At 38.9% G+C, this 15,137-nt stretch overlaps 1 protein-coding gene across 1 annotated transcript in view; it reads right to left on the bottom strand.

The window, feature by feature from the left end:
- Positions 1-1,080: 1,080 nt before the first annotated feature.
- samhd1.L (SAM domain and HD domain 1 L homeolog) overlaps positions 1,081-15,137 on the bottom strand; it is a 34,938-nt gene continuing 20,881 nt past the window's right edge. The window contains exons 9-16 of the mRNA XM_018235243.2: positions 14,089-14,197; positions 13,535-13,626; positions 11,379-11,494; positions 8,914-9,053; positions 7,825-7,920; positions 5,733-5,837; positions 5,209-5,346; positions 1,081-2,913 (exon numbers count right to left, since the gene is read on the bottom strand). Coding sequence (XP_018090732.1) covers positions 2,779-2,913; positions 5,209-5,346; positions 5,733-5,837; positions 7,825-7,920; positions 8,914-9,053; positions 11,379-11,494; positions 13,535-13,626; positions 14,089-14,197 — 931 coding nt within the window. The 3' untranslated portion in view covers positions 1,081-2,778. The remainder of the gene's footprint in view (positions 2,914-5,208; positions 5,347-5,732; positions 5,838-7,824; positions 7,921-8,913; positions 9,054-11,378; positions 11,495-13,534; positions 13,627-14,088; positions 14,198-15,137) is intronic.

Genomic DNA, 15,137 nt, shown 5'->3' on the forward strand with positions numbered 1-15,137 from the left:
AAATGAATGAATCTGGTTACAACAGCACCACCTACTGGTCTGACCACCAAGTAGTCAAGGAAGTTGTCAGGACAAAGAAAGAGGCTGCTCTGATGTTCTTCTGGTTAGGAAATAACCTTTCTCAAATCTTCCCTAAGCAGAAGAACATCAGAGCAGCCTCTTTCTTTCTCCTGACAACTTCCTTGACTACTTGCTGGTCAGACTGGTGGCGCTGTTGCAACAAAATTCATACATATTAACAGCACGTGTATCCTTTGATATCGTGGAATTAAAAAAAAAAAAATAATGAATGTAAATCACAAAAGTGCTTAGAATAGCGCCCTCCTCATTTTTACATTCACTTATTTTCAAAGTTTACTTATCCTTTAACTGCCCAGCCTACTAATGGTAGAAGCTACGGCCAGCCTGAACAAGTGTCTGCAAATGAACATTTTAGATACTTCAGATTTTAATACTCTGGTGTTACATTAAACTGCACACTCTCTGTTACATGATGTGATTATGGCAGAATATACAAGAAAAGCAGATGTGTAAGTCATATCCTTCAGCGTGAGCTACAGAATTCTGTAAGCATTTGTATATTACACTGAGAAGGGCAGCCATTACTATACAACGGCATTAGGTAATTGATGCAAGTAGCAGAGACAAAATTACTTGTACAGGTATGGAATCCATTATCCGGAAACCTCTGAATTACAGAAAGGCCTCTCCTATAGACTCCACTTTATCCAATTTTTTAATAATTTCTTTTCTCTGTAATAATAAAACAGTAGCTTGTACTTGATCCAAACTAAACATTAAATAAGTTGGTTTTGCTTCCAATAAGGATTATTTCTTAAACAATTTTCTAGTAGACAAGCAATGAAGATCCAAATTACAGAAAGACCTGTATCCGGAAAACCCCAGCATTCTGGATAACAGGTCCCATACCTGTACAATGTTATAATGTATAATAAAGTTCTTTTCATAAGTAGGCTGCACAGTACTATACCTGTACAACTGAAATAACTAATGTCACACACACACTATGTATAAATGAGTCGAATTAGAAGCTGCTCAGAATCAAGTTGGATCATTTCCAATGTCACACTAGCAACGACCATAAAAACGACATCCCTAAATTAACTGGAGTGTGTGTGTAAATACTTTATACAGTATTTATTAGGCATCAAAACAAAAAACAAACAACCCAACGTTTTGGCCTTTGTCCAAAATGAATGTTTTTTTAACCCTAAAATTTGGTTTCATTTTTAAAAGGGATGCACCGAATCCACTATTTTAGATTCAGCCGAATCCTTTGCAAAAGGTTTGGCCAAATACCGAACCGAAGCCTAATTTGCATATGCAAATTAGACGTGGGAAGGGGAAACCATTTTTTCACTTCCTTGTTTTGTGTCTAATAGTCATGCGATTTCCCTCCCTGCCCCTAATTTGCATATGCAAATTAGAATTCAGATTCGGTTCAGGCCGAATCCAAATCCTGCTGAAAAAGGCTGAATCCTGGATTCAGTGCATCCCTAATTTTTAATGCGTGCAAAGCTGAGAGTGCACCTCTATGTATGTGAATATAACTTTTTCTTCCCCCGTAATGTTCTACTCTGCATGAACTAGGGATGAACCGAATCCAGGAATCGGGGATTCGACCAGGACACAGCCTTTTTCAGCAGGATTCGGCTTTTTCGGCTTTTTCGACTTTTTGTCACAAAACAAGGAAGTAAAATAAATTTCCCCTTCTCACCCCTAATTTGCATATACAAATTAGGATTAGGTATTCGGCCTAATCTTTCAAGAAAGATTCAGGGGTTCGGCCGAATCCAAAAGAGTGGATTTGGTACATCCCTAGAATGAACTGAAATGCAAGACTTTCATCGTACACCGCCGCATTTGCACAGGGCAAATAAATGACGAATTCCATATAGATATTTTCCCTTACTCCCTTTATAATTTTAAAATTAAATAATATTTTTTCTTTCAAAAAAAAAAAAAAAAAAAAGATTTGTTCTGGGTGTTGTGAGTTGAACTGAATGATTTAAAGGGTCACTTCCGATAAAGAGAGTCATGATGCACGGCCACTGTGTATAAGCCTATTGGTTATCGATTGATTAAAATAATAATGATAAAAAACCTAAACCACACAAATATTAAAATAAAGAACCAAGCAAACAATAACAGGGGGTGCCCATAGTAAGACACTCCCACATTATAGAACACTGGTTAGGAACAAGCCTGGAGCCCCAGAAGTCTCATACAAAATAAAAAAAAAGCACAAACATTATTTAGACTAAGGAAAGCAGCGGTGGGCAACTTCTACAATTCCAGATGTTCTTGAACTGTAATCCTCGGATGTGAGAGTTGTAGTTCAAAGCCACCTGATAGGAAGTTGTTCCCATGCCCAATATTACCTTTGCTTTTGAGCAGTGAGTACTGTGATTCTTCAGGTTTCCATGATAAACACGGAGCTGTTCCGGAGCTGTGAGTAAAATCAAGGAGTACATTCAGAGATGGAGTAAAACCGATTTCAGCATCGATTCTTACTGCAGGAGGAAACACTGGCACTTACTCCATGACATTCACTCTGTCGTATTGGAGGAGGTAAAAGGAACACATTTGAGGTCCTGGAAATAGGGGGGAAGGAACAATAGACTTCAACTGGGACTGAGAGTGCAGCATTTGTGATAGTCTAGGTGCAAGTTCTATGTAGGACAACAGAATCCAGGCATGAACTTTCCGGTGCATGAAAATGGATATTTAAAAGCAGCTTGCCCCATACACAGGCTATTAGTTAGTAAACAGCTTCACTCTGGATTTGTGCAGAAGCTCTGTCTGTTGTGGGCCTTCATTATCTTCATCATCATCGTCATCAACCCAACTGGCTTTCAGGGGAGTCATATCTGGAGCTACAACATCCCCATCCTGCAAAAGAGAACAAAAAAAAGGCTCTTACATCAATTTCACCCTTAAGGCTTCATCTCAAACAACCTTCCCTGTAATATCGATACTAAACTAAGGGAGTAGAGGAGTGAAAGGGGTGGTTCACTTTTATGTTTCAATAGTTTTTTTAAAAAAGTTTTCCCGAAAAGTTTCTTTTTTTTACTAATAAAGTTGCATATAGCCGTTATGTTAACAGAAAAAAAAATAAGCAGTTTTAACTTCAAGGGGCAGATTTACATAGGGTCGAATATCGAGGGTTAATTAACCGTCGATATTCGACTGGGGAATGTAAATCGAATATCGAAGGATTTACCGCAAATAGTTCAATCGAACGATTAAATCCTTCGAATCAAATGATTCAGCACCAATCCTCCTTTTAGGCTTATCAATAGGTCAACATGGAACGATCAAATCCACTTGGATAGTGATACTGGATCCCAAACCTTCATGCTACACTAGTTAATTTTTCCATAATGAATACTTTATCTATTCTTGCCTTGACCTCCGGAAAACACAGGCGAGGGGTGTGCCAGGCCTTTCCGATTACTTGATTGGTGCCAGTAAAAAGAAGTGTGTAATTAAGGTACATTGTGCTCTGGAAATTGCATCGATTATTTTATTTAAGAGGGCCTCCTCTGGACATTTGGGTATAATAACCTGTAATACTGTGTAAATTAATTGGTAAACCCTGATCCATGGGGTGGTTCACCTTTTAAGTAAAAGAATCAGTAGTATAAAAAAAAAAAAAAATGTAAAACATTTTTTTGTATACTATGAAAAAAAAAAAACCCAACACATTAAATTTTAAAATTGCAAAGTCTTTAATTAGAAATAATTTACAGAATCTCCGCTTGCGCTCCTCTTCAGAAAAGGTGATCTGGTGATCCATCGTGCAGTGCTGGATTTCTCGAGATAGCCAGGGAGGAGAAATCGAGCGCCGCACAATGGATTGTTGCCCTGTCGTAGTATACATACAAATTTTTTTAATGTTACCGGTCCTTTAACTTTTAGTATGTTATAGAATGGCCGGTTCTAAGCAACTTTTTAATTGGTCTTCATTTTTAAAGTTTCTGATTTCTGATCTGATTTCTGATTTTTAAAGTTTCTGATTTCTCTTTCCAGCTTTCAAATTGGGGTCCTTATCTAGAAACAAATGCTCTGTAAAGCTACAAATGGATTGTTTTTGTTACGTTTCATTACTCATCCTGGCCTCTCCTATTCATATTCCAGTCACCTATTCAAATCAATTCATTGTTGTTGGGCTAATTTGGACCGGATTGCTGAAATTGCTGAATAAAACGCTTAATAACGCAAAAAACCCCACAAATAATAAAAAATGAAAACCAATTGCAAATTGTCTCAGAATATCACCCTCTACATCATACTAAAAGTTAACTTAAAGGTGAACAACCCATTTAAATATATTTTGTTGTACCATGTGACACACAAATAAAATAATGGATAATTGAGTGGACACTGAAATGAGTCATTTATAAGATATACTGCTCATTACTAATAGTAAGTGGCAACATATCCTGGAGTAAAGTACAATAGAATTGTGTATAAATCAAACATACAAATACTAATGGATACAGGAAGGGCCCTGCTTATTACAGCTCAAGCTCATACCTAGGCTAGTGGTGTTTTCTTTATCAATTCATGCAACAAAATAGGGTTATTGGGTGAGCGGATTCTTTAAAGAGAATCACCCCATTCCCCCCCAAAAAAAAACAAACTGTGGATAAAGACAACGAAAGGATGTAATTTTAAGCATCATTTTGATATAAATTAATTAGAAATGTTCAAAAGTGAATGTTATCAAAAGTAGTGTGCTACACCATTTCAGGAGTTAGAACCAGCAGTGCAGAGAATATCAACAGCAAGAAAGACAATCATTTCAGTAGGAACTTCACCCCCCCCCCCACACACACACACTTGGGGGTTTTAAGTAACGTATGAATGAACGGGGAGATACATGGGGATACGCCTTTATTCACGTCCGTGATGTCAGTGGAGGTTTGTACCAAACCAGGTATTTAGCAGGATGGATGTATATACTTTTTGTATTTTGGAAAAGGCTGAAGGAGCAGCACGAAACGTCTGTATGTGCCAAATAAAAATACATTATTTTTTTTTTATAAGTCCTGAGATGTGCAGTTTGTGTAACTGTAGGTTGATGGAACCTTTTGAAAACGGAATGTTTATATATGCACCAGCCGACAAGCAAAGCTGAACGAATGCTAGCACAGAGAAAGGTGTCAGAAGTCACATACAAACCTGTGGTTTAGAGAAATCCTTGTTCATGCACCACTGAATAAAGTATCTTTTTGCAGTCTCCAAGCTCTTTTCGTCAGTTTTCTTGCAATAAACACGGATAATCTGCTCAGCAAATTTCTCTGGCAGGAGCTGGGAAACCTGATATAGAGATAAGATAGGAGGTTGGTAGATGTGAAATATATACTGTATACTGTACGAAGCACACGGACTGGCCATTTATTCGATTTCGACACATCAGTAAAAAACCGGAAGAGATAACATTGTCTACTGGACTGGAATTTTGATCAGTTCTCATTCTGCTCCCTTTGCACAGAGATAGCTGGTTGGTCAGAAATAACCAGACTGGCCACATCATACTGGGAATAGTATGGAAAAATAGAATCCATTTGGGAATTTATAAGAAGTTCCACACAGTCCAGACCTAAGTGCATCTCATTCCTGCCTCATCGGGTTCCCACAACGGCAACACAATCCCATTTATCCACATGGCTCGATGCAAAGAAGATCCACTGGACTTTACTTACCTGATCTCTTCTGATCTTAATTGCTTTGCGTGGATCAGCCTTGCAGTAGAAGCGCACGTTGTTTATCGGATTCTGCTCTTTCATTCCATAGTCCATATGGATTACCTACAAAAATGCAATAAACACCTTTAAGGCTAACTAAACTGACACATGGTCTCAAATACAGGGGGGCAGTACAGGTATGGGATCAGTTATCCTGAAATCCGTTATCCAGAAAGAATAACGAATATGGAAAGTTTGTCTCCTATAGACTAAATTTTTTAAAATTAATTTTCCTTTTTCTCTGTAATAATAAAACAGTATCTTGTACTTGATCCAAACTAAGATATAATTCATCCTTATTGGAACCAAAACCAGCCTATTGGGTTTATTTAATATTTACACGTTTTTCTAGTAGACTTAGGGGCAGATTCACTAAGGGTCGAATTTCAAAGTAAAAAATACTTCGAAATTCGACCCTCGAATTGAAATCCTTCGACTTCGAATATCGAAGTCGAAGGATTTAGCGCTAATCCTTCGATCGAAGGATTTTTCGTTCGATCGAACGATTAAATCCTTCGAATCGAACGATTCGAAGGATTTTAATCCAAAGATCGAACGAAAATCCTTCGATCAAAAAAAGGTTAGCAAGCCTATGGGGACCTTCCCCATAGGCTAACATTGACTTCGGTAGCTTTTAGCTGCCGAAGTAGGGGGTCGAAGTTTTTTTTAAAGGGCAAGTACTTCGACTATCGAATGGTCGAATAGTCGAACGATTTTTCGTTCGATTTCGTTCGACTTCGATCGAATTTAACCAATTCGATGGTCGAAGTACCCAAAAAATACTTCGAAATTCAAAGTATTTTTCATTCGAATCCTTCACTCGAGCTTAGTGAATCTGCCCCTTAAGGTATGAAGATTCAAATTATGGAAAGATCTGTTATCCGGAAAACCCCAGGTCCCGAGCATTCTGTATAACAGGTCCCATACCTGTATTTTTAAAAGTACATATTTATAAGTTGCACATGGAATACAAGTATCATGATGCTTTAGTCAAATAACGCTGATATATGATGCAGAGCTTTAATGAGAACTTTCAATCACTGACATCAGTCCGTGGCCTCAGTGGAGCTCTCAGTCTCTGTGTTTTCCACAAAAAACATTTGCAGTTGGGTGGGATGAAAAAGTATACAGATAGGGAGGAAGTAAAAAACACTGGTCTTTTCCCAGCATATTAGTGAATAAAAGGTGGTTCAAAGCCTGCTTTTAAGCTTGCCATCTGTTGTAATAGAGATCTTTTTACAGAAACATACCTCCCAACATTTGAAACCAGGCCAACAACAGGTTAATATACAATAAAGGCAGTCACACTTTGGCCAATCCGGCTCCGCCTACTGCTGGGGGTATAGCCAGAGGAGGAGTCACATTTTTATTCTGTTGTGTCCTGCCTCCTAGTGGCATTAGCTATACCCCCCGTCTCCTGTGCCCCCCCCAAGCCGACATGGAGAAAAGAAGGTGCATTTCTTTGGCTCTTCTTGTTCCAGTCATTTGTAGAGTCAGTGTTAATAAATGAAATAGAAAGCTGGCTGTGCATGTGTATGGCTCATATTATAGTTTCAGTTCATTTGGACTATGGGCCAATTGGTCAGATATCATACTGGTCAGGTCTGTGTGTGGCCACCTTTACCCAGCAGCTCCCATGGATGGATAGGGGACATCCCTTTGACTAATTCCGTAGGCATATTTTGCACAATAAAAAGTAGGGATGCACCGAATCCACTATTTCGGATTCGCCCGAATCCTCGCAAAAGATTCAGCCAAATACCGAACTGAATCCTAATTTGCATATGCAAATTAGGGGTCGGATTCGGCCGAATCTGAATCCAGCTGAAAATGGTTGAATTCCGAACCGAATCCTGGATTCAGTGCATCCCTAATAAAGACACTTTTATCAGGTATGAGACTGCACATTGTGTATTTTCAAGCATGCTGCAACTGACATAAACTTATATAGTAAACCTCTTAATGTTAATCCCCATGACATGAGCAGCCTTCCTTTTCATTATCCAATCAATTAATTCAGTACACAATCCAATACAACAAAGCTACTTACATCTACTATGAAATCCTCTGCGTGAAGTTCTACATCTTTTGCTGATGTTTGTGGAACTGAACTTGCCAGATCAGCTGGTAATTTATCATACTTATCCTGCGGAAGAAACGCACATACTGTAATTGTATTGTACAAAATGGAAACATCGGACACAATCGAAATCCTTCATCTGCATGAGACAGTTTCAATGGGCCAACTACCTGCAGTGTTCCCTGGCCCTGGTGATCCTCACTTGTAGATAGGATAAACTTTATAGTTAGTGCAGCACATAACTGACTCAAGGAAACAATGTAAAACAACATGGTGCTCACAGACTCTGTACTCTGCACTGAGATAGTGACATGCCACGCAGCTGTTTCTATTGTGATTAAAGGAACAGTAACATCAACAAATTTAAGTATTTTAAAGTAATAAAAATATCATGTAGTGTTGCCCTGCACTGGTAAAACTGGTGTGTTTGCTTCAGAAACACTACTATTATTTATATAAATAAGCTGCTGTGTAGCAATAGGGAAAGACATTCAAAGGAGAAAAGGCTCAGGTTACACAGCAGATAAGCTCTGTAGAATATAATGGTGTTATAGGTTATCCACTATTTAACCTGTGCCATATATATTTTACCAAATGCATTATTCACCCGACAACATCCTGCCCAATTTGACATCACTTTCTGTTTTACAGTGCTTTCAGCAACTACTTGACAATTTCAAGCATCTAAACAATAGCCAGAGGGTCCCACGCTGCCCTAAAAACAATGTCCCACCTTTCACAACAGTCATATGTATATAGTGTTGTCGCTTCTAGAGGACGAAGGGAGGTGCAAACCCCCCGAAATGTTGTGCTGTACTTGGAGTGGTAAAACTGGCTAAAATAAAGGATTATTTGCACAGTAAGAAGTGGTGAAGTGCTTGCCTTCCCTGGGAAATTTTGCCTTCTAGCTATAGGTAATAGCAAATACCAGTTCTGCCCTATGATTGTAATGGCTGAGCAAGCAACACCATTTACACTGACACAATCATACAAAAAAAAAAAAAAAAAAGCCAGTAGTAGTGCAGCATGCAGTTCCCAGCTGATTAGGTTAATCCTCACCGGTTCAATTCTGGAGTTGCTGTGCGGGTGCGTTTGTCCTATGTATTTGTACAGGTGTCGCCGTTCTACTTTTTGCAAGATTTCTCTGGCTTCCTTCAGATTGGGATCATTAGAATACAGGATCTGATGGTATATGTTATCTGGAAGAAAAGAGCAGCAATAGATTATTCATTTGCCCTTCAGTCGGCCTCAATTGAAAGTTGAAATAAAAGGCTCACTGATTTCAACATTACCCGGTACAATGAGTTTCCAAAAATCTCCCTAATATTAAATTTTAAAAAAGGCATCCTACATCCCTAAAGGGTAAGGAACAATCTTTGAACTGCCTGATTTATGAATGCCTCAAAGGGGAACTCCGGCTTCCAAACCAAAATTTGATAGAGAGGCCCACATAACGCAGAAACCCCTAATATACCCATCGCAGTTACCAGTTTCTCCCAAAAGTATGAATAAATGGCATTTTCTATGCTGAAATCCAGCTGTGTAACAGTTCTTCTCTTTCTGCATCATTTGAAATCCTGGCAGGGATGGAGGGACTAAACACTGATGTTACAAATTGTAACAATTACTGCACAGTTTACAGCAGGGGTGTCCAAACTTTTTGCAACGAGGGCCAGATTTGGTGAGGTTTTGGTGACCATTCAGCGTATGCACTTTAGATACCTTATTGAAGACGGTCAATTAATTGCACTAATAATTCATTGTTGATTGACAATCATATTAGCACAAGCTGCTTTAGAATTAATGATTGAAGTCTAATGAATTATTTATTGATTTAAGCTCTGGCACTTTAGATACCTCAATTAATTGAAGGAGGTTTAATTAATTGCACTAATAATAACGACCAACACCTCATTAATCAATTTACTTAAATATAAATCCCTTTTTTGGGGTTAAAATAATTTTAAGAATCATTAGTGCTCTATGATTCGACTCTCAATTAAAAAAAAGGAAATTGTGCCAACTGTATATTTTGCCAATATATCCCCAAAACGACCCAACAATGATTATTCGTGTTATCAGTAATTAATCAACAATGAATTAGTGATTAATGATTCTTAAAATTATTTTAACCCAAACAAGGGATTTATTAAGTAAATTGATTAATAAGGGGTTCCTTTTTCTAATCTACAATATACAAATCTCAATTGGCACGGACGTATGTTAGACCCTGGTAATCAATAATATTGAAAGTGGTTATTGCAGACAGATCTAAATTACACCAATTTAAATCACCTCTTTTGCCAAAAAGACTTTTGGTATCCAAAACACAGGAGTAGTTGTTGTACAGGTCTTGTATTCATTTGCGGTGCTGAAGGTGCAAATAATAGACTGTGCTACTTGCTGGCAGCGACGCGCCACTCTCACATACGCAGCACGTTATGGCATACATAAGACGTCTTTAACGTGCCTCTTTACTGCACTACTGGAACGTTAGTGCGTCTATTCAACTTCGGCCCTAAAGATGTATGGCTGCATATGTGAGCAGCGCGTCACTGCCAGCTGGTAGCACAGTCTATATTGAACCTTCAGCACCACAGGTCACAAGCGAGGTGGGGTGGGCCGCAATATTATGGGTTTCTGGAGAGACACTGTGGGCCGGTGCAAATTTGTCTGCAGACCGGACTTTGGACATGGCTGGCTTACAGACAGCATGCAGGAACTACATAACCCACAATGCATTGCACTGTGATGTTCTGTTCCTTATTGAAATCACATGTGCAGGGAATTGTGGGGTTTGGAGGAAGCAGTCTAAGGACAGCTGGCTGCTGATACAAAGTAACAGTAGTCAGCCAGCTCAGCAAAGTAGTTAGACAGATGAGAAGGGGGCTAGGATTAGGGAACTGTTCCAAACCATTAAAAATTATGAAAAGTCTGCATATTTTTTAATTAATGTATATTGCAAAGTTGCTTGAAATTATGTTTATTTTTCAAAAAGCTTAAGTTATGTTTATGTGGAGTTCACCTTTAAACTGAATAATATTGGATCATCTTTTACAAGGATAGTTGAACAAACTTTGGGCCATGTTCTGTTTGTAGGAAACAGTAACTCACACCCCAAGTTCCCTGCTGATCTCACTTTGTTGAGGGATACAGAGCACTTGATATGAACGCACTTCTGCTAAGGTGAAGAAGAGAGGGTGGGCCTCACCAGTGAAACCAAGTAGACAAGTGGGGGCAAACGAGGACTCAAGGGGATGCAATGTGTGCCTCGTAGCACAGCAGCCCTCTACCTTGTTTTAACTGCAGATGCATTGTTGTCATCATTAGGTCCCCCCTCAACATACAATACCAGCCTCTCCCATTCACAAGTTTGCCCACCCCGTTTTCTTTCTTTCTTTCTTTTATTATACCCATTTATATTAATGGATCATTCTAGCCCTCATTAGACAAGGAGGCTATTACCATCCAAACAAAACAGAGCAACAATCAGGCAAAGAGCCGAGTGGTAATTAATGGTTTACCTGTGAGTTTGGTATAAGCCACCATATCATCCACTGAACCAGAGATTGAATAATACTTTCCATTGGCCCCTTCTATTTTGATGTGAGGGTCTGCCTTTACAAAAGCATCTGTGATCCTGTTAAAAAAAAGGAACAGTCTATACAGTGAAATACAATAAAATGATGCTCGCATATGTATTCTTCTGTACAGGTATAGGATCCCTTATCCAGAAACCAGATATCCAGAAAGCTCCAAATTACGGAATGGCTGTCTCCCATAGACTACATTTTATCCAAATAATCCAAATTTTTAAAATTGATTTCCTTTTTCTCTGTAATAATAAAACAGTAGCTTGTACTTGATCCCAACTAAGATATAATTAATCCTTATTGGAAGCAAAACCAGCCTATTGGGTTTATTTAATGTTTAAATTAATTTCTAGTAGAGTTAAGGCATGAAGACCCAAATTATGGAAAGATCCGTTATCCGGAAAACCTCAGGTCCCGAGCATTCTGGATAACAGGTCCCATACCTGTAATAAGCACCGTTCTGCAGGGACAATCCTTGAAGTCTACTTAGGGTGGTGGCACACGGGGAGATTTAGAGGCCCATTTATCAGAGGTTGAATTTTGAATTCATGTGAATTTTTTGTTAATTCAAATATACTCACAATTTGACTGGGAGGTTATTTGTGAAAAAATTCTAATGTCTAATATTCGATCGAATGCTTCCGACCCGTAAATTCGTATCGTATTCAATTTGTACGAATCAAGTTTTTCTTCTGAAAATGGACTTGTGTCAGGAACGATATTAACATCTCGAAATGGCTCAACGGACCTCTGCCATTGACTTGTACATGAACTTGGCAGGATTTAGGTGCTGAATATTCGAATTAGTACGGTTTCCATGGTCAACGTGTAATACATCTCACATTCACATTCAAATAGGGGGATTAAAATTTGAATGTGTGAATTTTGACACTTGAAAATTAGAATTCAAATTTACTATTCGACCCTTAAATAAGTCTCCTGCGATAAATGGCACAAGGAAACTTCAGGCAACTTCAACTGAAGCAACACGTATGCCATCCTGCAGGTGATTCACATTGTTACCATCAGAAAGGCATTTTGGGGGGATTAGTTGCCCGCAGTATTGAAAATTTCCCTGTGTGCCAATGTCCTTATAGCCTGTACAAAAGATATCATAAAAACTAAAGCGGCAGTCTGGCTTTCTTTCAAAGCCAGACTGAAGGATGATAGCATTTTATATATACCCTCACATTGTATGAGAAAATGCATATTCATATAGGGGAACTATATGAATATGCATTTTCTCATACAATGTGAGGGTATATATAAAATGCTATCATCCTTCAGTCTGGCTTTGAAAGAAATGATTGCTTGCTTGGCTCAAGGAACCAAAGAGATTAAAATTTAAACAAAAAAGTTCCAGAACAATAAATGCAAGCAGTTTACAGTTTTAGTTTACAGCTGCTTATCCCAACAACTGGCCAAGCTATCAACAGAGATACTGTATCTGCCAGTGATCATTAAGATAAGGGGGGGGGGAGAAGCACAAGCCATAAGGGCAGACACACACGCTGAGATTCTGGGAGATTAGTCTTCTTCGGGGCGAAGCCTCCCCGCTGGCTAGAATGTAAATCCCAGGCGGGATGGCACTTAGATCGATACGTTTTCCAAAGTTATGAGGAAACTTCAGGCGACTTCGGAAAACGAAGAGCTCCGAGTTCCATCCCATCGGCGATTTACATTCTAGCCAGCGGAAGGCAGTTCGGAGGGATTAGTCGCCCCGAAGAAGAGATTTGTCGCCCGGGCGACTAAGGGTGAAGACACACTGAGCTACTAGTTGCAGCTACAAAATGCAAAAAATATGCTTGCCATAGACAATGCAGGTATAGGATCTGTTATCCAGAATGCTAGGGACCTGGGGTATTCCAGATAACAGATCTTTCCGTAATTTGGATCTTCATACCTTAAGTCTACTAGAAAATCATGGAAACATTAAATAAACCCAATAGGATTGTTTTGCTTCCAATAAGGATTGCCAAATAGCTGCTACTAGTAGTTCTCTGTGTCTTCTAAGGTGTGTGTTTGGAGGGTGCAAGAATACAATTCAATTCATGTCAAATTCAATTCCCACATTGTCCCTGTCTTACATTGTCTCAATGATGTTGCCCACTTTGTGCTGGTACGCCCGTCGGTGGAGACAATTGCGGGTATGGAACATGTCATACAGATTTCCAACTTCCTACATAGAGAATGGGAAAAAAAACGTTAATTTATGGCAGGTCTAATGATTAGGACACGTGTTGAGTTTTTACCACCGCTATACTAGAATGGAGAAGGCAGTGGTGAAACCAGCATTAATCCCTTGTTGTGGTTTCCCTCTGATTATAGAGACACTGATGGTGAAATGCCAACTTCATTGTTCCCTAGTTGTGTACACCTCTCATTTTCATAAAAACCCTTTATGTGCTTAACAATTAAAAGCAGCAACGGGTGAATAGAGGGATTTTTGTCATACTTGAAAAATCCTGTTCTCTCACCCCTGAAATGAAAGAGAAAAGGGCAACTCTCCCACAGATACTGCAGCTGTCAAAACAGAACTTGTGCCAAAACACACAATACATGAGACACAACTATAACAAGAACAAGCAAACAGGCCCTTAAGTTTACAGGAAGCACTGGCAACAAAAACAGGCGGCTTTACCTTGTCTCGGGTGCAGATGTGCTTCTTGCTGCCGACTTCACAAACTCGGGCAAATTTTAAAAATCGCTTGTAGTCAAAGTTGTTTTGAATGCCCAGATGGTGACAATCCCTGCGGAAAATGTCTAATTATTTTACAGGAAAAAAAAAAAAAACTGAAAAAGATGCAAAATGTAGATTTATAAAAATGATGCTATATTCCACGACGTGGCCAGCGTTTCTTTTTATGGCCGACAATATTCGCCCTTCACACCACTAGTTGACAGTAACATCAAAAAATTAAAGTGTTTTAAAGTAATGAAAATATTATGTACTGTTGCCCTGCACTGGTAAAACTGATGTGTTTGCTTCAGAAACACTACTATAGTTCATACAAACAAGCTGATGTGTAGCAATGGAGGCAGACATTCAAATAAGAAAAGGCTCAGGTTACACAGCAGATAAGCTCTGTAGAACATAATGGTGTTATCCACTATTTAAAGGGATACTGTCATGGGGAAAAAAAAAATTCCAAATGAATCAGTTAATAGTGCTGCTCCAGCAGAATTCTGCACTAAAATCCATTTCTCAAAAGAGCAAACAGATTTTTTTATATTCAATTTTGTAATCTGACATGGGGCTAGACATATTGTCAATTTCCCAGCTGCCCCAAGTCATGTGACTTGTGCTCTGATAAACTTCAATCACTCTTTACTGCAAGTCGGAGTGATATCACCCCCTCCCCTTTTCCCCCCAGCAGCCAAACAAAAGAACAATGGGAAGGTAACCAGATAGCAGCTCCCTAACACAATATAACAGCTGCCTGGTAGATCTAAGAACAACACTCAATAGTAAAAACCCATGTCCCACTGAGACACATTCAGTTACATTGAGAAGGAAAAACAGCAGCCTGCCAGAAAGCATTTCTCTCCTAAAGTGCAGGCACAAATCACATGACCAGGGGCAGCTGGGAAATTGACAAAATGTCTAGCCCCATGTCGGATTTCAAAACTGAATATAAAAAAATCTGTTTGCTCTTTTGAGAAATGGATTTCAGTACAGAATTCTGCTGG

The sequence above is a fragment of the Xenopus laevis genome, chromosome 9_10L (assembly GCF_017654675.1).
Source record: "Xenopus laevis strain J_2021 chromosome 9_10L, Xenopus_laevis_v10.1, whole genome shotgun sequence".
In the NCBI taxonomy this organism is placed as follows: domain Eukaryota; kingdom Metazoa; phylum Chordata; class Amphibia; order Anura; family Pipidae; genus Xenopus; species Xenopus laevis.